We start from the raw sequence: 16,252 nt of genomic DNA, 5'->3' as shown, positions 1-16,252 counted from the left end.
TGAGTCGCCGGGGCTGAGCCCGTCCAGAGGACAGGCCACCCAGCCCCAAGGCACTCACTGCACCCGGCTACGGGGTGCGCTCCCTCGGGAGTAGCGGTGCCGCTCCAAGGGAGCAGCCCGCATGAGATAAAGTTGCCTGTCCAGCCCGGAGGAGGGTTGTGGCGTGGAGGAGAAGGATTTCAGTATCCTGAGGATAGAAGCACGGATAGGTGAGCTACGCTGGAATGCGCAAGTCATGTGGGCGTTTCACATTCAAATGCTCTGTTACATTTCACCATTACAGGGCATGGCGCGGCGCCTGTTCGGCTGTATGTTTACGCTTACCCCGACTAACAGTCCCACCCGACACATTACATTAGATCCTGGGAGGTAGAGTCGGCCGGCAGTAGAAACTTCCACTGTTTCCAACCGCGCAACCAAGGCCATGCTAATCCGTGCAGTCAAGTGCAGCGGCGGCCATTCATCAGCCCATGGCTCGCGCGTCGCTGACAGGCTGATTCGTGGACAGGCGCCAGCCCATGGCCGACCGACCACCCCGACAGGCGACATTAACGACAGGGGTGGGGAGGGGTAGGTGTGATGAGGCCGAAGCCAAACGCCAGAGTCGTTCGAGTCTGAACTCTGATCTTATCCACACCGCCGGGATTAACTCGCATTGAATGCTGTAAACCCGTGAAACCTTCGCGTGAAACCCATAGGTACAGGGACCCGCAGTTGCTACTGTACACATATATTACCAATTTAGAATTGCGCTATTATTTGCGAAGTGCTGGCCATTGGAGAAAGGAAATGTAGCGCAAAGTATGGAGGAATAACACATGTTTGCTCCTAGGGCGTATGTTTTGTATAATTCCTCTTACCGCAACAGATATTCTTCCAAAACTACAATCGTGCTATTTTTCCGCGCCGGTTGCCTCCCCAGAGCCCGTCCTTGGTATCGCCTATAGCTTCCGTTCCCGCTACGTGAATGAAAGTCACGTGACTACTACAGGTTTGCGCTCAGTACTAACACACCTAGCCCGAGGGCCGGTCCGTAGCGGGGAGGGGTAGAACGCCTGAGCTCCAGCGCAGTGGAGGTGGTGGTGGCCCGTATCATAAAGAGGCAACCGTAAGCAGAACTACAATTGCCGCAGTATAAGATTATGATCAAGTTTTCTTTAAATGTATTGATTGACAAGAAAGTGCAATGCTTATCCGATATAATAAAACGGTGTCCAAGGCCTTGGAAGAACTATAAATCATATTCAGCAACGTATAAATTTCTGATACAGGCCATGACCTTTCACCTTGCCTCCGGGGAGGACCGCTCAGGAAGCCACATACCGAACGAATCGAGGCCTCGCAGCGCGGCGGCAGAGGAGGTGGCTAAACCATCGCCAGATCTTTCGGTTACTTATGCTTCCAGAAGAAGGGGGGGTGGAGGGTGAGGGCTGTTTTCAACCCACTCACCAATCCTTTCCTTATTAACTTATAGCTTACCGAAAAAAAATGCAACGCAATGGTGGCCGTCACGAGATGTAGCGAAGAGTGCCTCAGCCACACCGGTTTTGAACTTTAAGCATTGGAATTCAGGCCAGTGATCCTGAAGCATTATTGTATTTTTGTCGTGCAAAAGCTGGGATGACGTGGTCCAAGTTAATTGCGAAGAAACGGTTTTAGTTTCAGAACATTTATGAGGCCAGTCGCGCCAAATAGTATACATTTGTTGTAAAATGTCAAATAGAATGTTGACGTGCTATCCAGATGATGGAATTATTTGACACAAGAAGTCAAAAAGTGGCATCGTTAGTCATCCTGCATACCTATAAATCGATTCGTCACCTTGGTTCTAGCTCAATAGTTCTTTTCGCGGATGATCGGTTTCGTTTTCTTTTCTTTTTGGGGGGGGGGGCAGTTTATGAGTCAGTAACCACCCTTCCCAGTCCCCCAAACAACAATTGTTGGCAAATACTGTGATGGCCTAAAAAATGCCCTCAATTGTGTTACGTTGGGGAGAATGAGGTAAGTTGAGCCGCTTTTTGTTTTTCGTAAGCTACAGGCTGATCATTTTTCTGCGTTTACGGGTTGGACGGACAGAGTGGTCATTTGCGCATGTAATGTTGGCCAGAAATGTTTCATACCGCTTATTTTTGTACTGAAAGGCTACGTCAAAAATCATCTTGCACGTTGCTCATCCTACCCCATGGGCGGGGTAAGTTGAGACACGTCGTGGGGAAAGTTGAGCATGGATAGAAAAAAGCGAAACTCTTCTTTTCCCGGGCGCGGCGAAGAGTGGGCTCTTTTATTTACTCCATGGCATAATACTTATGGCAAAGTTTTCCCTCCATCAAAAAGTGACTGTTTTAAGACGTCCAATAACTCGTCAAGTTTTCTATCACGGAAGATATCATTTTATCCTTCAGATAATCTGCAAATTACTTACAACTTGTGTAATCAACAAAAAAAAAAACAATCTCCTACCATTTTTATTCAGCAGAAACAAGCGCAGCTCAGTTTGGTTTCGACAGCGGAGACAACAATGGCTTATCCGGCTCATCTTCCCCCAGGTGAAAATGGCTCATCTTGCCCCACCCGTGGCCATTTTCGATTAATGACACCCGCTAAGGAAAATAACCATGCACCGCAGATAACAAACCATCTCATTTTAAAGGCAAAACATGTCTTTATCAGGGGCGATACCACATGTTACCGGGTGCTGAGCGTGAGAACGTTGCCGACTCACGTGAAAGACTGCAGCATCGTAAGCGAACGGCACATGGAAGCTCAAGTCAATTAGCGCCATAGGAGCTGAGAAACATGGGGTGGCTAAATTTGCCCCTTGGCTCATCTTACCTCACTCTCCCCTATTTGGGGCTCTCAACCTTGATTTGTTAAAGTTATTTGTCTGTTCATTATAAAAGCTGTCAAATATGCCGTATCATCAAACTTTTATTGAGTTTGTATTTCACACATCTAAAATGAACAATTTTGTCACTGGCTTCTTTTATGATTGGAATTGGATGGTCGCATGAATGAACGAATGAATAGCTCCATTTGAGCATCAGCTGAAATCAATCCTAAAATGTAATCTACCAGTCTGCAACGAAAAGGTTTAAAAACCAGTGCAAGTTAGGTGCAGTTTCTAATCTATGCCGTTTTTATTAACCCGCGCGGGGCTGGGGTCTCCAGCCGAACGCGCGGGGCTGGGGGGGTGTAAATTTTACCCCCCCCCCCTGTTATCTCCCGAACTAATGGTCCGATTTGGAAAATTCGAACGCCAATCGAAAGATCTCATCACGAACAACTAAAAACATGTACTTAATTTAAAGTTTGAGGTCAAGGTCAAGGTCAGGTCAAGGGTACAAATTGCAAGTTTCTACAGTATCGGCCTTGCACCGTAGTTGCCGAAGAATGGAGTCATGGACTGAGACTGATTGCCCAAAACGTGTTCTTAGGCTACCAAGACAATATTCGTTGCATACAATATCATTCAGAGGTCAAGGTCAAGGTCAGGTCAGGTCAGGTCAGGTCACCAAAAACAAAATATAGAAAAGGGCATGTGCGACACATGTTTTATGGGTCATTTTACTCATAGAATTCAATAGGCACACTCAATAAGCGATATGGACCACCTCTGGATGAATTTCAGGTCGAGGTCAGGTCAAGGTCAGGTCAAGTGAGGTCAAATTTTGAAGATGGTTGTTTGGGCCTAAAAAGGTGTCTATCTGATGCAGTTTTTCACGGCGAATCGAATCGTGCTATTTATGTTCCCGTACGAGGTCTAGAACTTCCAAAAAGTTCATTTTTCAAATTTTTTGTGTGTCGTGACGTCATAACATTTTGAATAACTCCCACATTTTTGAACCGATTCTTCTAAAAATTGGTATGTAGGTGCACATAGACCACTTCTCTGACATATATTCCGGTTTTTTCGATACACTCAAAATTTTGGATTTTATAACTATTTTCCCCAAAAAGTCTTTTTTTTAAAGTTGGGCCAAAATCCAAAATTTTCAGAAAACCGAGATAGCCATTTGATAGACAAAGTAGAAAGACGTATAACCTTTTTTGTTACGTCTTGATTCCTTTAAAAATGAAGATGTAAGCGGCGTTTGAAATTTTGCCGTTTTTGAGGCGAAAATGGCGAACATGACGTCACTAAAACGTCAATTTCTCAAAAATCTTCCGACGGATTTCGCTCAAATTTTCAGGAAACGTGTCAAATTGATGTAAGAAAAGGTACTGAAAGTTTGGCGGCGCTGCGCGCCGCCGTTTTTGAGACATTGCCGAAATTCGCGAGGGGGGTAAAATTTACCCCCCCCCCCCCAGCCCCGCGCGGGTTAAGTGTCTTATAGCTCCTTAATCTTGAGCCGCTTCTCTCACGATTCATTTTATGTGGTGCTTACATTGTTCAAGAAGTTATAGTATTCGAGCTCGTTGGTCTTAAAAAACTGCTATCGAAGTAAATTAAAGTGCTTCGGGCTTCGGCACTTAAAAACCAATTGATATTTAACCCTCACCCATTTAGGCATTTCTTTTCAGCGTCTTACATGTATCGGAGGGGCGTAGAAACCCTCAGCCATATTCGGCCCTTGATAAAAAGAGCCAAAGCTTCGCTGAAAAAAATAAAAAGAGAGCGAGCTGCTCGTGACGAGAGAAATCCGATGATTTGAGGGTCCTGTTCATCGCTGACGAGAAGAAGCCAATTATTTTTATGTCCTGGTCAATGCTGAGATCCTAGGTCACTGGTTGACCTCCCAGATCAGGTTAATAACCCAAAAGCACGGAAAATTGGGTCCTGCTAGAATTTCTACAAGTGAAGTCTGCTGGGACTTGGCTTGTTTCTGACTCCGAATTTGCACTTGCTTTGATCAAAGACATGTATCAAAGCATTTGGGGTAGGACGGGTCACACCAGATCACCCATTAGGCGTTCTGCCGGCTATCCATAGAATGTTAACCAGCACTTACAGCCTTGCAACATATTGCATAAGCACTATAACTGATACCTAAGTATGCCTAGTTTTCAAATGCTAAAATGGGTGCTAAATTTCAAACCACCACTTCCTAAAAACCACAGTAAAAGGGTGTAAATTTAAGGAAGTTAACCGAGATCATTTCAAGTAAATGACCTTAAACTGAGTTTCACGTGACCTTGGCACCCACAACAATCAATGAGACAAACATTAGATAGTATATTTCACATGTTGTCACGTTGCTAATCACGAAACGACTATGGAAACACACAGAAGATGTGCGCTGACTTTCAATTGCTATTCTGGCCTGACATGATCTTGAGAAAAATAATCACAGGTTAAAGGTAATTTGGTTCAGGGATTTCAAATTCTCAGACAAGATGCAAAAATGATAAGGGCTATTTAATTTTCCGGTAAGTTGTAAAATTGATTAACTCCAGTGCACCAAAGAATCGTCGCAATCCTTCGCTTTGCCGCGGTTTATTGGTGAAAAACAGGGGGTGCGGTCTACTTACCTCTACTTATATGTGTGGTGAGGGCTAATATTCATTTTATCTGTGTTGATGAATGTGCAACAATTTCTACATGAACTGAGACCTGTCCATATGAGTATGTTTTTCTCACGGACAATGACAATATAAAAACAATGTGAATAAAACCAAACGTTTCGGACAACAACGTGCCTTCGTCAGTGGAAAAAAGTGTATAGGTTTAACATCGATGAGAACTAAATGCGGCACCGTCTCGGTCTGAGGGGTGTTCACGGGCACCGCACACTGCTGCGTGCGGTGTGTGCGGAGCGTCCAGCAGGCGTGGGGGTAGGGAATGGGTAGGCGGCTCTGACGTCACGGCTGCGTGCGGTGGACGGTTCGCTGTGGCCAGTCCCGACCGGCCACAGCGATCGCTGTGTGCGGTGACGGAAGGCTGACGTAGGGACGCAGTGGGCGGAGCTTGGAGGCTGTGTGCGGTCCGACCGCACACAGGGCCCGTGAACAGCCCTCTGGCCAGCTGGTTGCCGATAAAATACACAAATGTTTATAAGCTTCCATGATGTGCTTAAAAAACTGCTGAAAATATATCTTTAAAAAATAAAGATAACTACTTCATCGATTTTATCGAAAGAAAACATGTATGCCTAATTACTTATTTCTTGCCACTGACGAAGGCACTTTTTTGTGCGAAACGTCTGGTTTTATTCGTATTGTTATTGTATTGTCATTCCCTGTGAGAAAAAAAGGATAACACTTCAGTTAGTAACCATAACAGCGAAACGGCTTATTGTAACACGATTCACTGTGTATACGAAACCTATAAGTCCCTAAAAATAATCCTATTTACAACTTTTAAAAAGATACAGCTTATACAGCTTGGGCATACAATTTTTTCTGCATTAAGATAATATTCATTTATCTCCACAGAATATGGTAAATTAGTGCTGCTGAAGTTCGCTTTCGAAGCGTCTCCTCCAGGCATTCCACAGCTCTCGTGCCATTTTGGATCACGGAACATGGCTGGGCGCAGGACAGGTCGTCTGCGAGCTTGGACGGACCACGTGACCACCTCCTCCACTCCCCCTCACTCCCGTCCCCTTCCCCAGCAGGGCGTCCGACCTAACCGCGCCCCAGGCAGTCGGCTCGGTCCGACCCTCCCCATGGTCGAGCCACGGCCCGGTGCCGCCTGAGTTTGTGCCGGGTGCAAAACTGGAGCAGAAACTAGCGCCGGAACTGGTAGTCAGCACGACCATCGTCAGATGGCAGGAGTAAATGGAATAGGCGGTTCCAGGTTTCAGAAGGAATGGGGCAGGAAAAAGCGCTGGAAACAATGTTTTGCTGATATAGCCATAACAAGTTCACTGAATTAGGAGAGCAGCACATCAGTTTAAAGCCCTTCAGATGGTGGTTTTAATAAGCACACAATCATTTCCAAATTCGCCTCCAACGGTGTCACAGGCAAAGAATACGCTGAAATACTAGTGTGTACAGAAGCAACTGCGGGTCCCTGTACGCAATGGTACTAGACCAGTACGTAGCGGCTGCAAAGATTACTTCGGTGTAACCCTTTCAAAAGACTCAAAGGATTTAATTTTATCTGTCATAATCACGCATTTGTATATAAAAATGTAATCATTGTCATCAATAACTTTTATTTTACTCAAGAGCTGCCAACATAAAGATACCAAAGTTTTTATTTAGTGGTCTAAATTTTCCAAGTGCGCCATATTTTGAATCAAGTCATTCACATTTGGAGCATATTTGCTGAAAACGCTTTTGATGAGTAGGAAATTCAGGGGAAATTAGCAAGGGAAATTAGTGTAGTATTGGAATAATTAAATGTGTGGAGTACTGCCTTCGTATTAGAGTTTGTGTTGGTGTTGAGTCAGTTGGCCGGATCATTTTTATGATGTCTGATGGTAAGTTATTCATATTCGTTTCGCCAGCCCCCATGATTTTTGATGGATGCTGAATCAATCGGTGATACTAGTGTACTGGTGCTTTTAAATTGGTTTCTAGAAGGAATAAGTATCAGAAATGAAATCAGGAGGTCTTAGAGTATCGTGTGAATGACTTTTATTTACCCCTCTGTTTTGCGGACCTAAAGTAAATAAATACCAAAAAATGCACGTGAAATTTTGCTAAATCAACTAGACGTGCATAGAAACCCAGCAATTTTGTTGATCAGAGAAGACAGACTGAGACTGGTTGATTAAATACTCACTTTATTTTTTGTGTGCTTTTGTTGGTAGTTCAGTGTTTTATTCGAATTTATGGAGGTGCAAATGCAAATTAATGTTTCTGGCATATGCTAAATGTGTGTAGATTTTACTTTTGTGAATTTTGTGCATTTTATAATGATGTTTTTATTTTTGCAGAGGAAGTGATCCGGCGACGGTTAATGATAGATGGAGATGGCACCGGGGATGACAGGCGACTTAATATGTTCTTGAAGAACCTCACTAAATGGGCCATGTCAGATGATGTGTCCGGTGCAGATGGGTGCGTATTCATCACCCAGCCAGTGGGGTTTTTAACTAATGTTGAGCAAGGAGCTCTTAAAGATGCCATGTGATACATAAATCAATACTTAATGTGCTAAGTTGCCTTCCAGCTATCTTAAGTTGAAGTGTTTCAAAGCATCCCATGCTTATCATTCAGATGGTATGAAGAGTGGGCTGCGCTCACTGTTGTTGTCAGACCGGCCTGAGCTAAATTGGTCATGTTACAAAGGTTGGGACTTGGGTCAATGTAATGTGTTACAGTGAGGCAGTCACCTGACTTGTTGGTTTCAGCTCACTTACTCACGAGCGGCTGATGTATCAGCTGAGCCAGTGCGAATTCTCGATAGCCAAGTCCCAGCTCTGCTGCCGCATGAACGAGACAGAGCTGAAGAACTACGAGACCCTCTACAAGCAGATCGACTCCAGCACAGAGGCCGTCAAAGCTGAAATCGTCAAGGCCAAAGAGGAGCTGAACGCTGCCAAACAGGTGCGCTTATGTCATGGCTCGATGGAATGGGGGACTGGAGTTTTGTTTTTGCGCAACGCTTAAGCTTAACTGTGAGAGCAGAGTGAACTGGTGCACACACGAACCAAACTTTTTTACGAGTGTTCTGTATTAACGATGCTGTTTCGCAACACTTGGAATGCAGCCGACCAGATCCGTGCGACTTTTTGCACGATTGCAATTGACAATCAATAATTTTACCGACATTAGTCCGTCCGTCAGACTTGCCAATATCGCGTCCCAATACCACATCAGTGACAGTTGACGGTACGAAGCTCTATGGCTTGTTTACTCTGACCCACTCGTTTACTAACACGGGATGACGCCCGCCCGGTCACAGATCCGTCAGAACCGTATGGAGTACGACGCGCTGGCCAAGGTGATCGCTCAGCAGCCGGACCGTCAGCAGACAGAGGCCCGTCTCGCTCAGCTGCGCGCCGATCTGGAGTCCCTGCAGGTGAGAACGAGTCCCCGTGTGTGCTGTGAGGGGCTCGAGCGCACGCTTCAGCTTAGATAGTCATCAGGCGCACCGCTGAGCAAGCGGTCAGTGGTATGTGAGTACCGAGCTAGCGGCGACGGGAGCCGTGACTCATCGAGCTAACCTTCAGCGCAACTCGACAGACTTATCGGGGTGGGCGCTGTTCACGGAATAAGGAAAATAATGAGGTGTTCAGACAGCGGACGATGCGTACGATCATCTCCATTTTTAGACTCTGCTATGTATGCTCATTTCTGTCTACCTTACGGAAGCCGTTATGCACTGTCAGCGATCCTGGGCGGCCGGGCGCACCACTAACGCACCCTCCCCCTCCACAGAGCACACAGGGCGAGCTGGATGACAAGCTGGAGATGCGCCGCAAGCAGTTCCACGTGCTCATCAGCTCGATCCACCAGCTGCAGCAGCTGCTGGACGAGGAGCCCTCGGAGGAGGCCGCCGAGACGGCCGGCACCGCCGCCGGCAGCCCCATGGACGCCTCCTGAGTCCCAGCCGGGCCCACCGGGACGGCGCCCAGACCGTCCCGACCAGTAACGATCGCGTCAACTCATTCGTTTGTAATGTACCGCCGCTTGTCAATGCGTTCATGTGTAAATACATTCAGATAGTTTCTGAAGTCGAATTTTTTATCCTTCATTGATACTTGATGTATTTTTACGCGTAATTTTGCCTTTTTTGGAGGGCAGGCCTACCGGTATCATTTACGTAAACCATTGATTCGGCTAAGCCGTGAATATGAGAATTTAAGGCTTGGTGAGTCATTGGACTGATGTTACCACTGGCTAGTACGCCACAGCAGCGGGGTCCGTCCAGTCGGGATGGGAGAAACTCGCCCCTGTAACAATCACTCGGGGGGGGGGGGGGGGAGGGGGGCGTTAGTGAAACTTCCCCGGCGAGCTGGCCGGGGCAGTTATTCCATTAGCGGAAGGGGCGGGCGAGTCCATCAGTTGGTTGATGATATGATCGTGCTGAGCTAAGTAACAATCAGAGAATGCTAACAAGGGAAACTAAGGGAAACTAAGGTGAAGATTGAAGAACCATGGCTGCAACTGCTATTTGCTTATGCGGTTTTAGTGCTGCCATCTGTAGGATCGGCTTCGGTTTCGCCGATAATCAGTAGTTCTGATTCTCGCCGCAGGGCGCAGCACCATACGGTGCAGGAAAGTGAGAGGCACGGGGATTGCGTAGATTGCCATGCTGTATTCTGGGATTTATTCTGGGATTTATACCGAAACCTTTTTTGAAATCACTCCTGCTTTTAGTAGCCGTAAACTGAAGGTGTTGTTGGGTGTTAATGCATCTTTCAAGTGACAATCTTGCTTTAAAATACTCATAAATGTTTGATGGTTTGGTGCAGACTGAGACAAGCCAAAGCGTTAAAGCACGAATTAATTCAATTTTTAATGTGGTGGCTGTTGTAGATGGGTTTCAAAATAATAAACGTTCTGGGGGATATCTTCGTGTATCATCAGTTTTCAACAGTTAGTGTAAAATACAAGGGATAAGCAGAAATAAGTTTCTTGATCACATTTTTCAATTTGGTCATTTTGATTTATGGTGGTATGTTTGCATCATTCTATTGCTTATGTGTGTTTTATGATTGAGGAGCTGTACAGCATGTATTTAAATAATAGAAAGAAAAGATTGATTGGAACCTAGAAGTCACAGGCATACTAAAGGATGGTCTCAGTCTCGCAATGCGTTCTGTTCAAGCTGTAATATCAATATGCTAATATGAAGCTGATAATGGATTGGTTTTCTGAATACTCTTGTGAACCTGTTTAAGTCTTTTCAGGCTTCATCACAATCAGTACATTGAGAAGTGTTCCACAGAATGTAACATAAGGATATGAGGAAGAGCCATATTTTCAACCACTTTATGTACAAAGGTTGGAAATTGGAACAGAACAGTAGTGGAATGGTAATGAATTGGCCAGAGGGCTGTTCACGGGCCCTGTGTGCGGTTGGAGCGCACACAGCCTCCAAGCTCCGCCCACTGCGTCCCTACGTCAGCCTTCTGTCACCGCACACAGCGACCGCTGTGGCCGGTGGACCGGCCACAGCAGACCGTCCACTGCACGCAGCCGTGACGTCAGAGCCGCCTACCCGCCCCCTACCCCCACGCCTGCTGGATGCACCGCACACACCGCACGCAGCAGTGTGCGGTGCCCGTGAACACCCCTCAGGACTAATCACATTCTTTAATTTGGTCCCATTGTTCTAGCTTCTCACTTCTCAGTAGGTACCAGGTGCTAAAAGCTTTGACATGTCCAGAGAACCTACTTCATTTCAATTTGTTACAAGATCCTGCTGCTGTGTTCTTGTGTCTTCTGATTGATAGATCTGAGGCCTCTTGCACCAAACTACCTAGCTAGGTAAAATCGAAAAACCGGTTTCAGAATAAGCTAATCTACAGGTGCTAAATTTGTTTGCAATAGCCCAATACATAATCCTACATGTGCTTGCTAAATTTTGCAAGCAAATTGTTGCATTTGAGACTTGGACTGGGTATACGATGCAAAATAATCCAAGCATTGGTGCAAGAGGATTTTGGTGCAAGAGGCCTCTGCAGTGGTTTGGTTGAAATGAGGTCATATGGAGTTGAGTTCTATAGCTTACTACTTCTGGAATATTTGCAACTCACTTTATTAACTTTTTAGCAGGGCTAAATTGACTTTTTGATGTGTCAATTTCATGTGACAACATGAACAGGCCTACACATGCCTCCAAATTCTGTGTACACCTGAGGCATGTGAATTTGACAAAGGGGAAGCCAGGAAACAACATCAGGCTTGCAGCCTGCTGATAAAAAATATAACTACAGTGCCTGGGGCAAAGGCAGCAGGTGCCAGCATATGGGTCTGAAATGCTAAATTCTTAACACTTTTTTTAATCAAACCTTGTACCTAATGAAATTGGCAGTTTCTGCTTTCTGAGGAAGTGAATTCATGCTGGTGCACCAGCATTGATTGCAGGTGATCCCTGTAGTTTTAATGCCTACCTTGACCTATCAGTTAACTGCCAGTGGGGTTATTACATAATGAAGGTAGAGTGATCACTGATCAGTGAACTTATTCATACCTGTGGGTAGACCTATCTTTCCATAACAATACAAATAACTGGGGATTGTTGGAGAACAGTTTAGGTAGAAGAGCCAAAAGCTTTGTGGGCTCAAAATAAACATTTTCAAGTCCAATATCTTGGCAGACTGGTCTGGCCTTTCTGCATCCTCAACTTCCCAATGGTGAACTGTATGATCCAGCACTTTATCAGATTCAGTTTCTCTATGAGTTTACCTACAGCAGGGCACTGTCCATTGTCGCCCCACTTGCGAATTCGTCTGGCTCAGATCTAATTTCCCCTTGTTTCCCATAAACATTTTGCTCTTACCTATGGTTACATAATTTACAAGCTTTTAGTAATTTCACAGTGCATACATGCATACATGGGGATGTAAGCTGCGTCATCGTGTAGGTATCAGCTCTCAATTCTGTATTCAATTCGGGGTTGTGTGAAAAAAATCTACAATTTTATTATTCATGGCGAAATTTTTCAATGGTCGTAGGCTTTATAGATATCCATCGTTTTAGGTACCTACAATGATTGGATTGGACCTGTTGTTTACAAATTACAGTTGAAGCCGATTGTGGCATTTCTGAGCACTTTCCCCACTTTCCCAACTACTCTACATCTTCTGTGTAGTGGAGACACTGGGCAGAGGGGCAAGAAATAGCAAATGTCCTTTATGCTCTCTGTAGGTGCTTTCCCACAGAGCATATGGTGGATAGTGAAAAGAAATGGGACGTTGCCCATATTAATTTTCTTTTCTGTGTAATTAAATCTGCTGATGCAGTTGTATTATGTGGCTTTCTGAAGCACAAAGCATGATAAGCATGTTTATTTGGGGGGGGGGGGGGGGTGTAAATATGATCTCCTGACTGATCTATACACAAGATTTGCTGGACTATGTTTCATGGAGCTATTTAGGCATTGCCTGTCTCATCCCGTTATTTGCCGGCTCCGATCTCTGACATTGGGTCTTTGTTTTACAGGTGAGTTCGCTACCGTGCCTAGTCAGCGAGTGGTGATTGGACGCCATTTCCGCCCCTGCATCTGGCACAGCTGAAGCTCCTGTCCACCGTCCGCTGTCAGACTCACCGCGGTGTGACGATGCTCCGGTCGGTCGTCGAGCCGCCGCTGTCCTCTGCGCCGTCGGCGTCCCGCGCCGCGGAGCGGGCGGACATCCCGGACTGCGTGCTCTCGGAGCTGTGGGCGCGCCGCTCGGACGCTGGCGTCGGCTCCCCCCTGATAGACATCTACACGGAGACCGACTACTCCTCACAGGCGTCCGACGACGAGGGGCCCGCCGACCGGCTGACCGCGCTGCCCGGCGCCGTCTCAGAGCTTATCGAGGTGGTGGAGGATGACGACTTTGGCACCATCTCCGAGGGCGGCGGGCTCATCTGGGTGGTGGAGAATGACGTCAGCGACCTGGACGGATCGGAGACCAGCAGCAGGTCGACTGGTCTGCCGTCAGGGGAGGATGTTGATTGTGCCATAGTGACGGGTCCTATGACCAGTCCGATCCGAAGCGGGGAACGCTGCCGGACCGCGTGGAACGGCCGCCCGCGGACACCTCAGACACCAAAGAAACACAAACTGGCCACGAAAAGCGGTTATAACCGCGGGCCCAAAGCCGACTGTGATCGCGGCTCTGCGTGTCAATCGCGGGCAGCTAGGTCGCCGCGAAAATCTCCGAACTGCAAGGAAAGTACTCATCGTGTGGCTACGGTCAGCGCCGCTGCTTCCGGTACGGTCAGCGCCGCTGCTTCCGGCACCCCGCCTCGGGCACTTACCTCCGTCTCTGTCCAGCTGAGTCGCCTGCTCACCGGTGGAGAGGGGCCGTCCTCCGTGCCAGCCCCGGCGGCCGCACCCACTGACGCTGAGCCCGGTGGCGTGACGGTCGAGCCGACAGAGTTCCCGGGCTTCCCTTCCGAGTGCTGGGCGGTAGCGCGCGCCCGCTGGCTGCGACACCTGGCCGCTGTGGCAGCCGAGGAGCGCGAGAGTGGAGACGTCAGCCCAGCAGACGCGGCACTGCTGAGGCTGCGGGAGCTAGCCAACAGTGCAGCCGCCGCTGCTGCCGTTCCCGCCAGGACAGCCACTCAGCGCAGCAGTCAGAGCGATAGCGAGCCTATCGCTGTCTCCGCTACCCAGGTGCCAAGCTCGGTCGGCCCGACCGTTCCGGAAGAGCCGCCCGAACAGCCCCGTGTCAGTGAGCCTCCGACCTATGTCTCCCTGATGCCGGACTCAGAGAAGGAACGCTTCAAAGGCAGTTTTCTATCTATGTTTAGTCTTCGACACATCGACAACCCGCCACCACCAGCGTTGCGACTCAGCCGTACGATTCGTCAGCGACTGCGCAAGAGGAAGCCAATACCCGAGGAAGCGCCAGAGAAGCCGGAGTCGTCCCCGCTGCCGCCCCGCGCCGGGCCGGGGAGTCTGCTGGCGGCGGCACGCCGTCCCTCCGCCCTGCCGGCCGGCCTGCGGGCCAAGGCGCTGAGGAGGCCGGGCGGAGGCGCGCTGCGCCGCGGACTGCTGGAGGAGCGCGCCGCCGCTGGAGACTCGTCCGGTGACGAGGCGGCGGCGGCCGTGGCGGCGGAGCGGCGTCGGCAGCGCGGCCGCCGCCGACTGCTCGACTTCAGCGAGCTGGTGGAGGTGGAGGGCGTGCTGGACCTGGCCGACACATACTCGGGCTGCGAGGAGCCGCCGCCGCTGGTCCCCGAGACGCCGCCGGCCGAGCGCGAGCCACCCGCTAAGAGCCCGCCGCCGGCGCCGCCCGAGCTGCCGCCCCAGCGGTGGCCGCGCGCCGACGCTGCGCGCTGCCGCGTCTGTCGCAAGTTCATCGCTCGCGTGCTGCTGCCACTGCACCTGCGCCTGCACCGGACTGGCTACCGCGGCTGCGACGTGTGTGGCCAGGTACTGGAGAGCGCCGCGGCTCTGTACCGCCACCGGCTGGGTCACGAGCCGGCGCGCTTCTGCTGCCTGCGGTGCGGCCGTCAGTTCGACACTGCAGCCAAGCTGGAGCGGCACCGCGCCAGCGCACACGCTCTTCTCTGCGCGCGCTGCGGCGCTTCCGTGCCAACCCCAGAACTGGTGCACAACCACGACTGTGATCAGCCGCCACCGGAGCCGGCCACGGCAGCTCGCCCGGTGCCGGTACCGGCGGCCCCGCCTGCCGACCGCGGACAGGACCGTCCCGCCGACGGACAAGAGCCACTGGCGTGTCCAGAGTGCAACAGATTGTTCCTGCTCCGCGACGACCTCTCAATGCACATGAAGACTGAACACGATCGGGGTGAACCAGAGCCGGTCGGTAGCGGCGACGACGGCGATGACTGTCCAACGGCGACGACCGAAGACTGTTCAGATGTTCTCAGCTGCCGGGGAGACATTTTCGGCACCGATCTGTACAACGAGATTCTCTCCGTGGTGTAGCCGACAGAGGAGCGTCACCGTGCGCGGTACTTCAGTACGCCATGCCGGTACGTGCGGGGCCCTCAGTTCGTGGGGACGATACGTGTGGGGACCTCATTGTGCCGGACCCGAGGGATCTGAGTGCGTCGAGCCGGTACGTGCGATGTACCTCAATGTGGGCACGGTATGCACGTGGTACCTCAGTACGTCGAGCCGGGACGCCGCTGGGCTTATTGATGACACGGGTCTTTACCAGCGTCGCTGAAAGCTGCTGCTGTATTTCGAGATTCGCCGAATTTTTCGGTAAAGTTTTTGTATGCCTACGAGAACTAATGACTATTGGTACATTTTATGAAGCTAATGGAATGTACGTATTCAAGATAATTTTTATATCAATAAATGCTATTATAGTAAGTTTTCTGTTAAGTGTATGATTTCATGACTCACACAAATGTGCGTATAGTGTCACATTTGGTTACACCGCGATGCGACGAACACTCGACCAGGCAGATAGTGTAGAAAAATTGTCACATACGAGTAGTCAATACTGTAATGGATGGGGAATTTCATCACTCCCTGGGGGGGGGGGAGGGTAAACGACCCCGTTGGCAAACGATAGCTCGCTACGAGACGTTCCTGATCAGTCCTTAAGTCTTGTCATGGTCGTTTCCTAACTTGTGAAGACCTGGGCCTGGCATCTGTCTCAGGAACTGTCAGATATAGCTACTAACTAGGTCACAGAAAACGCATTTCAACCGATTTTAACCCTCGCCTGTCATCAAAGGTCATCGGTTGACCTTTCAGGTCAGGTCAATGACCCAAAAGTCG

At 49.0% G+C, this 16,252-nt stretch overlaps 2 protein-coding genes across 6 annotated transcripts; both read left to right on the top strand.

Moving 5' to 3' along the window:
- Window positions 1-7,187: 7,187 nt before the first annotated feature.
- LOC122382204 (THO complex subunit 7 homolog) lies at window positions 7,188-9,566 on the top strand. Its single transcript, XM_043367235.1, has 5 exons — window positions 7,188-7,364; window positions 7,824-7,947; window positions 8,241-8,436; window positions 8,795-8,911; window positions 9,271-9,566. Exons 1-5 carry the CDS (start codon window positions 7,352-7,354, stop codon window positions 9,433-9,435), a joined length of 615 nt encoding a protein of 204 aa, XP_043223170.1. The 5' UTR covers window positions 7,188-7,351; the 3' UTR covers window positions 9,436-9,566.
- A 550-nt stretch (window positions 9,567-10,116) lies between these two features.
- LOC122382203 lies at window positions 10,117-15,838 on the top strand. Of its 5 annotated transcripts, XM_043367230.1 has the most exons (3): window positions 10,289-10,510; window positions 10,746-10,839; window positions 13,003-15,838. In XM_043367230.1, the coding sequence occupies exon 3, from the start codon at window positions 13,121-13,123 to the stop codon at window positions 15,443-15,445; it is 2,325 nt and encodes a 774-aa protein (XP_043223165.1). In that variant the 5' UTR covers window positions 10,289-10,510; window positions 10,746-10,839; window positions 13,003-13,120; the 3' UTR covers window positions 15,446-15,838. The 5 variants fall into 5 exon arrangements, with proteins under 5 accessions (XP_043223164.1, XP_043223168.1, XP_043223165.1 ...); XM_043367229.1 differs by lacking the exons at window positions 10,289-10,510; window positions 10,746-10,839 and adding an exon at window positions 10,117-10,149; XM_043367233.1 differs by lacking the exons at window positions 10,289-10,510; window positions 10,746-10,839 and adding an exon at window positions 10,207-10,228.
- Window positions 15,839-16,252: the final 414 nt, after the last annotated feature.

Source organism: Amphibalanus amphitrite, unplaced genomic scaffold (genome assembly GCF_019059575.1).
Source record: "Amphibalanus amphitrite isolate SeventyFive unplaced genomic scaffold, NRLGWU_Aamphi_draft 000135F_arrow, whole genome shotgun sequence".
In the NCBI taxonomy this organism is placed as follows: Eukaryota; Metazoa; Arthropoda; class Thecostraca; order Balanomorpha; family Balanidae; genus Amphibalanus; species Amphibalanus amphitrite.
The sequence above is the reverse complement of the archived record's forward strand: the minus strand, read 5'-3'. Positions and strand labels throughout refer to the sequence as shown.

Coding starts and splice junctions, on each gene's coding strand:
- LOC122382204 (XM_043367235.1), top strand. Junction 8,437..8,794: donor AGCTGAACGCTGCCAAACAG/GTGCGCTTATGT, acceptor GCCCGGTCACAG/ATCCGTCAGAACCGTATGGA. Junction 8,912..9,270: donor CCGATCTGGAGTCCCTGCAG/GTGAGAACGAGT, acceptor CCCCCTCCACAG/AGCACACAGGGCGAGCTGGA.
- LOC122382203 (XM_043367229.1), top strand. CDS start 13,121: ATGCTCCGGTCGGTCGTCGAGCCGCCGCTGTCCTCTGCGCCGTCGGCG.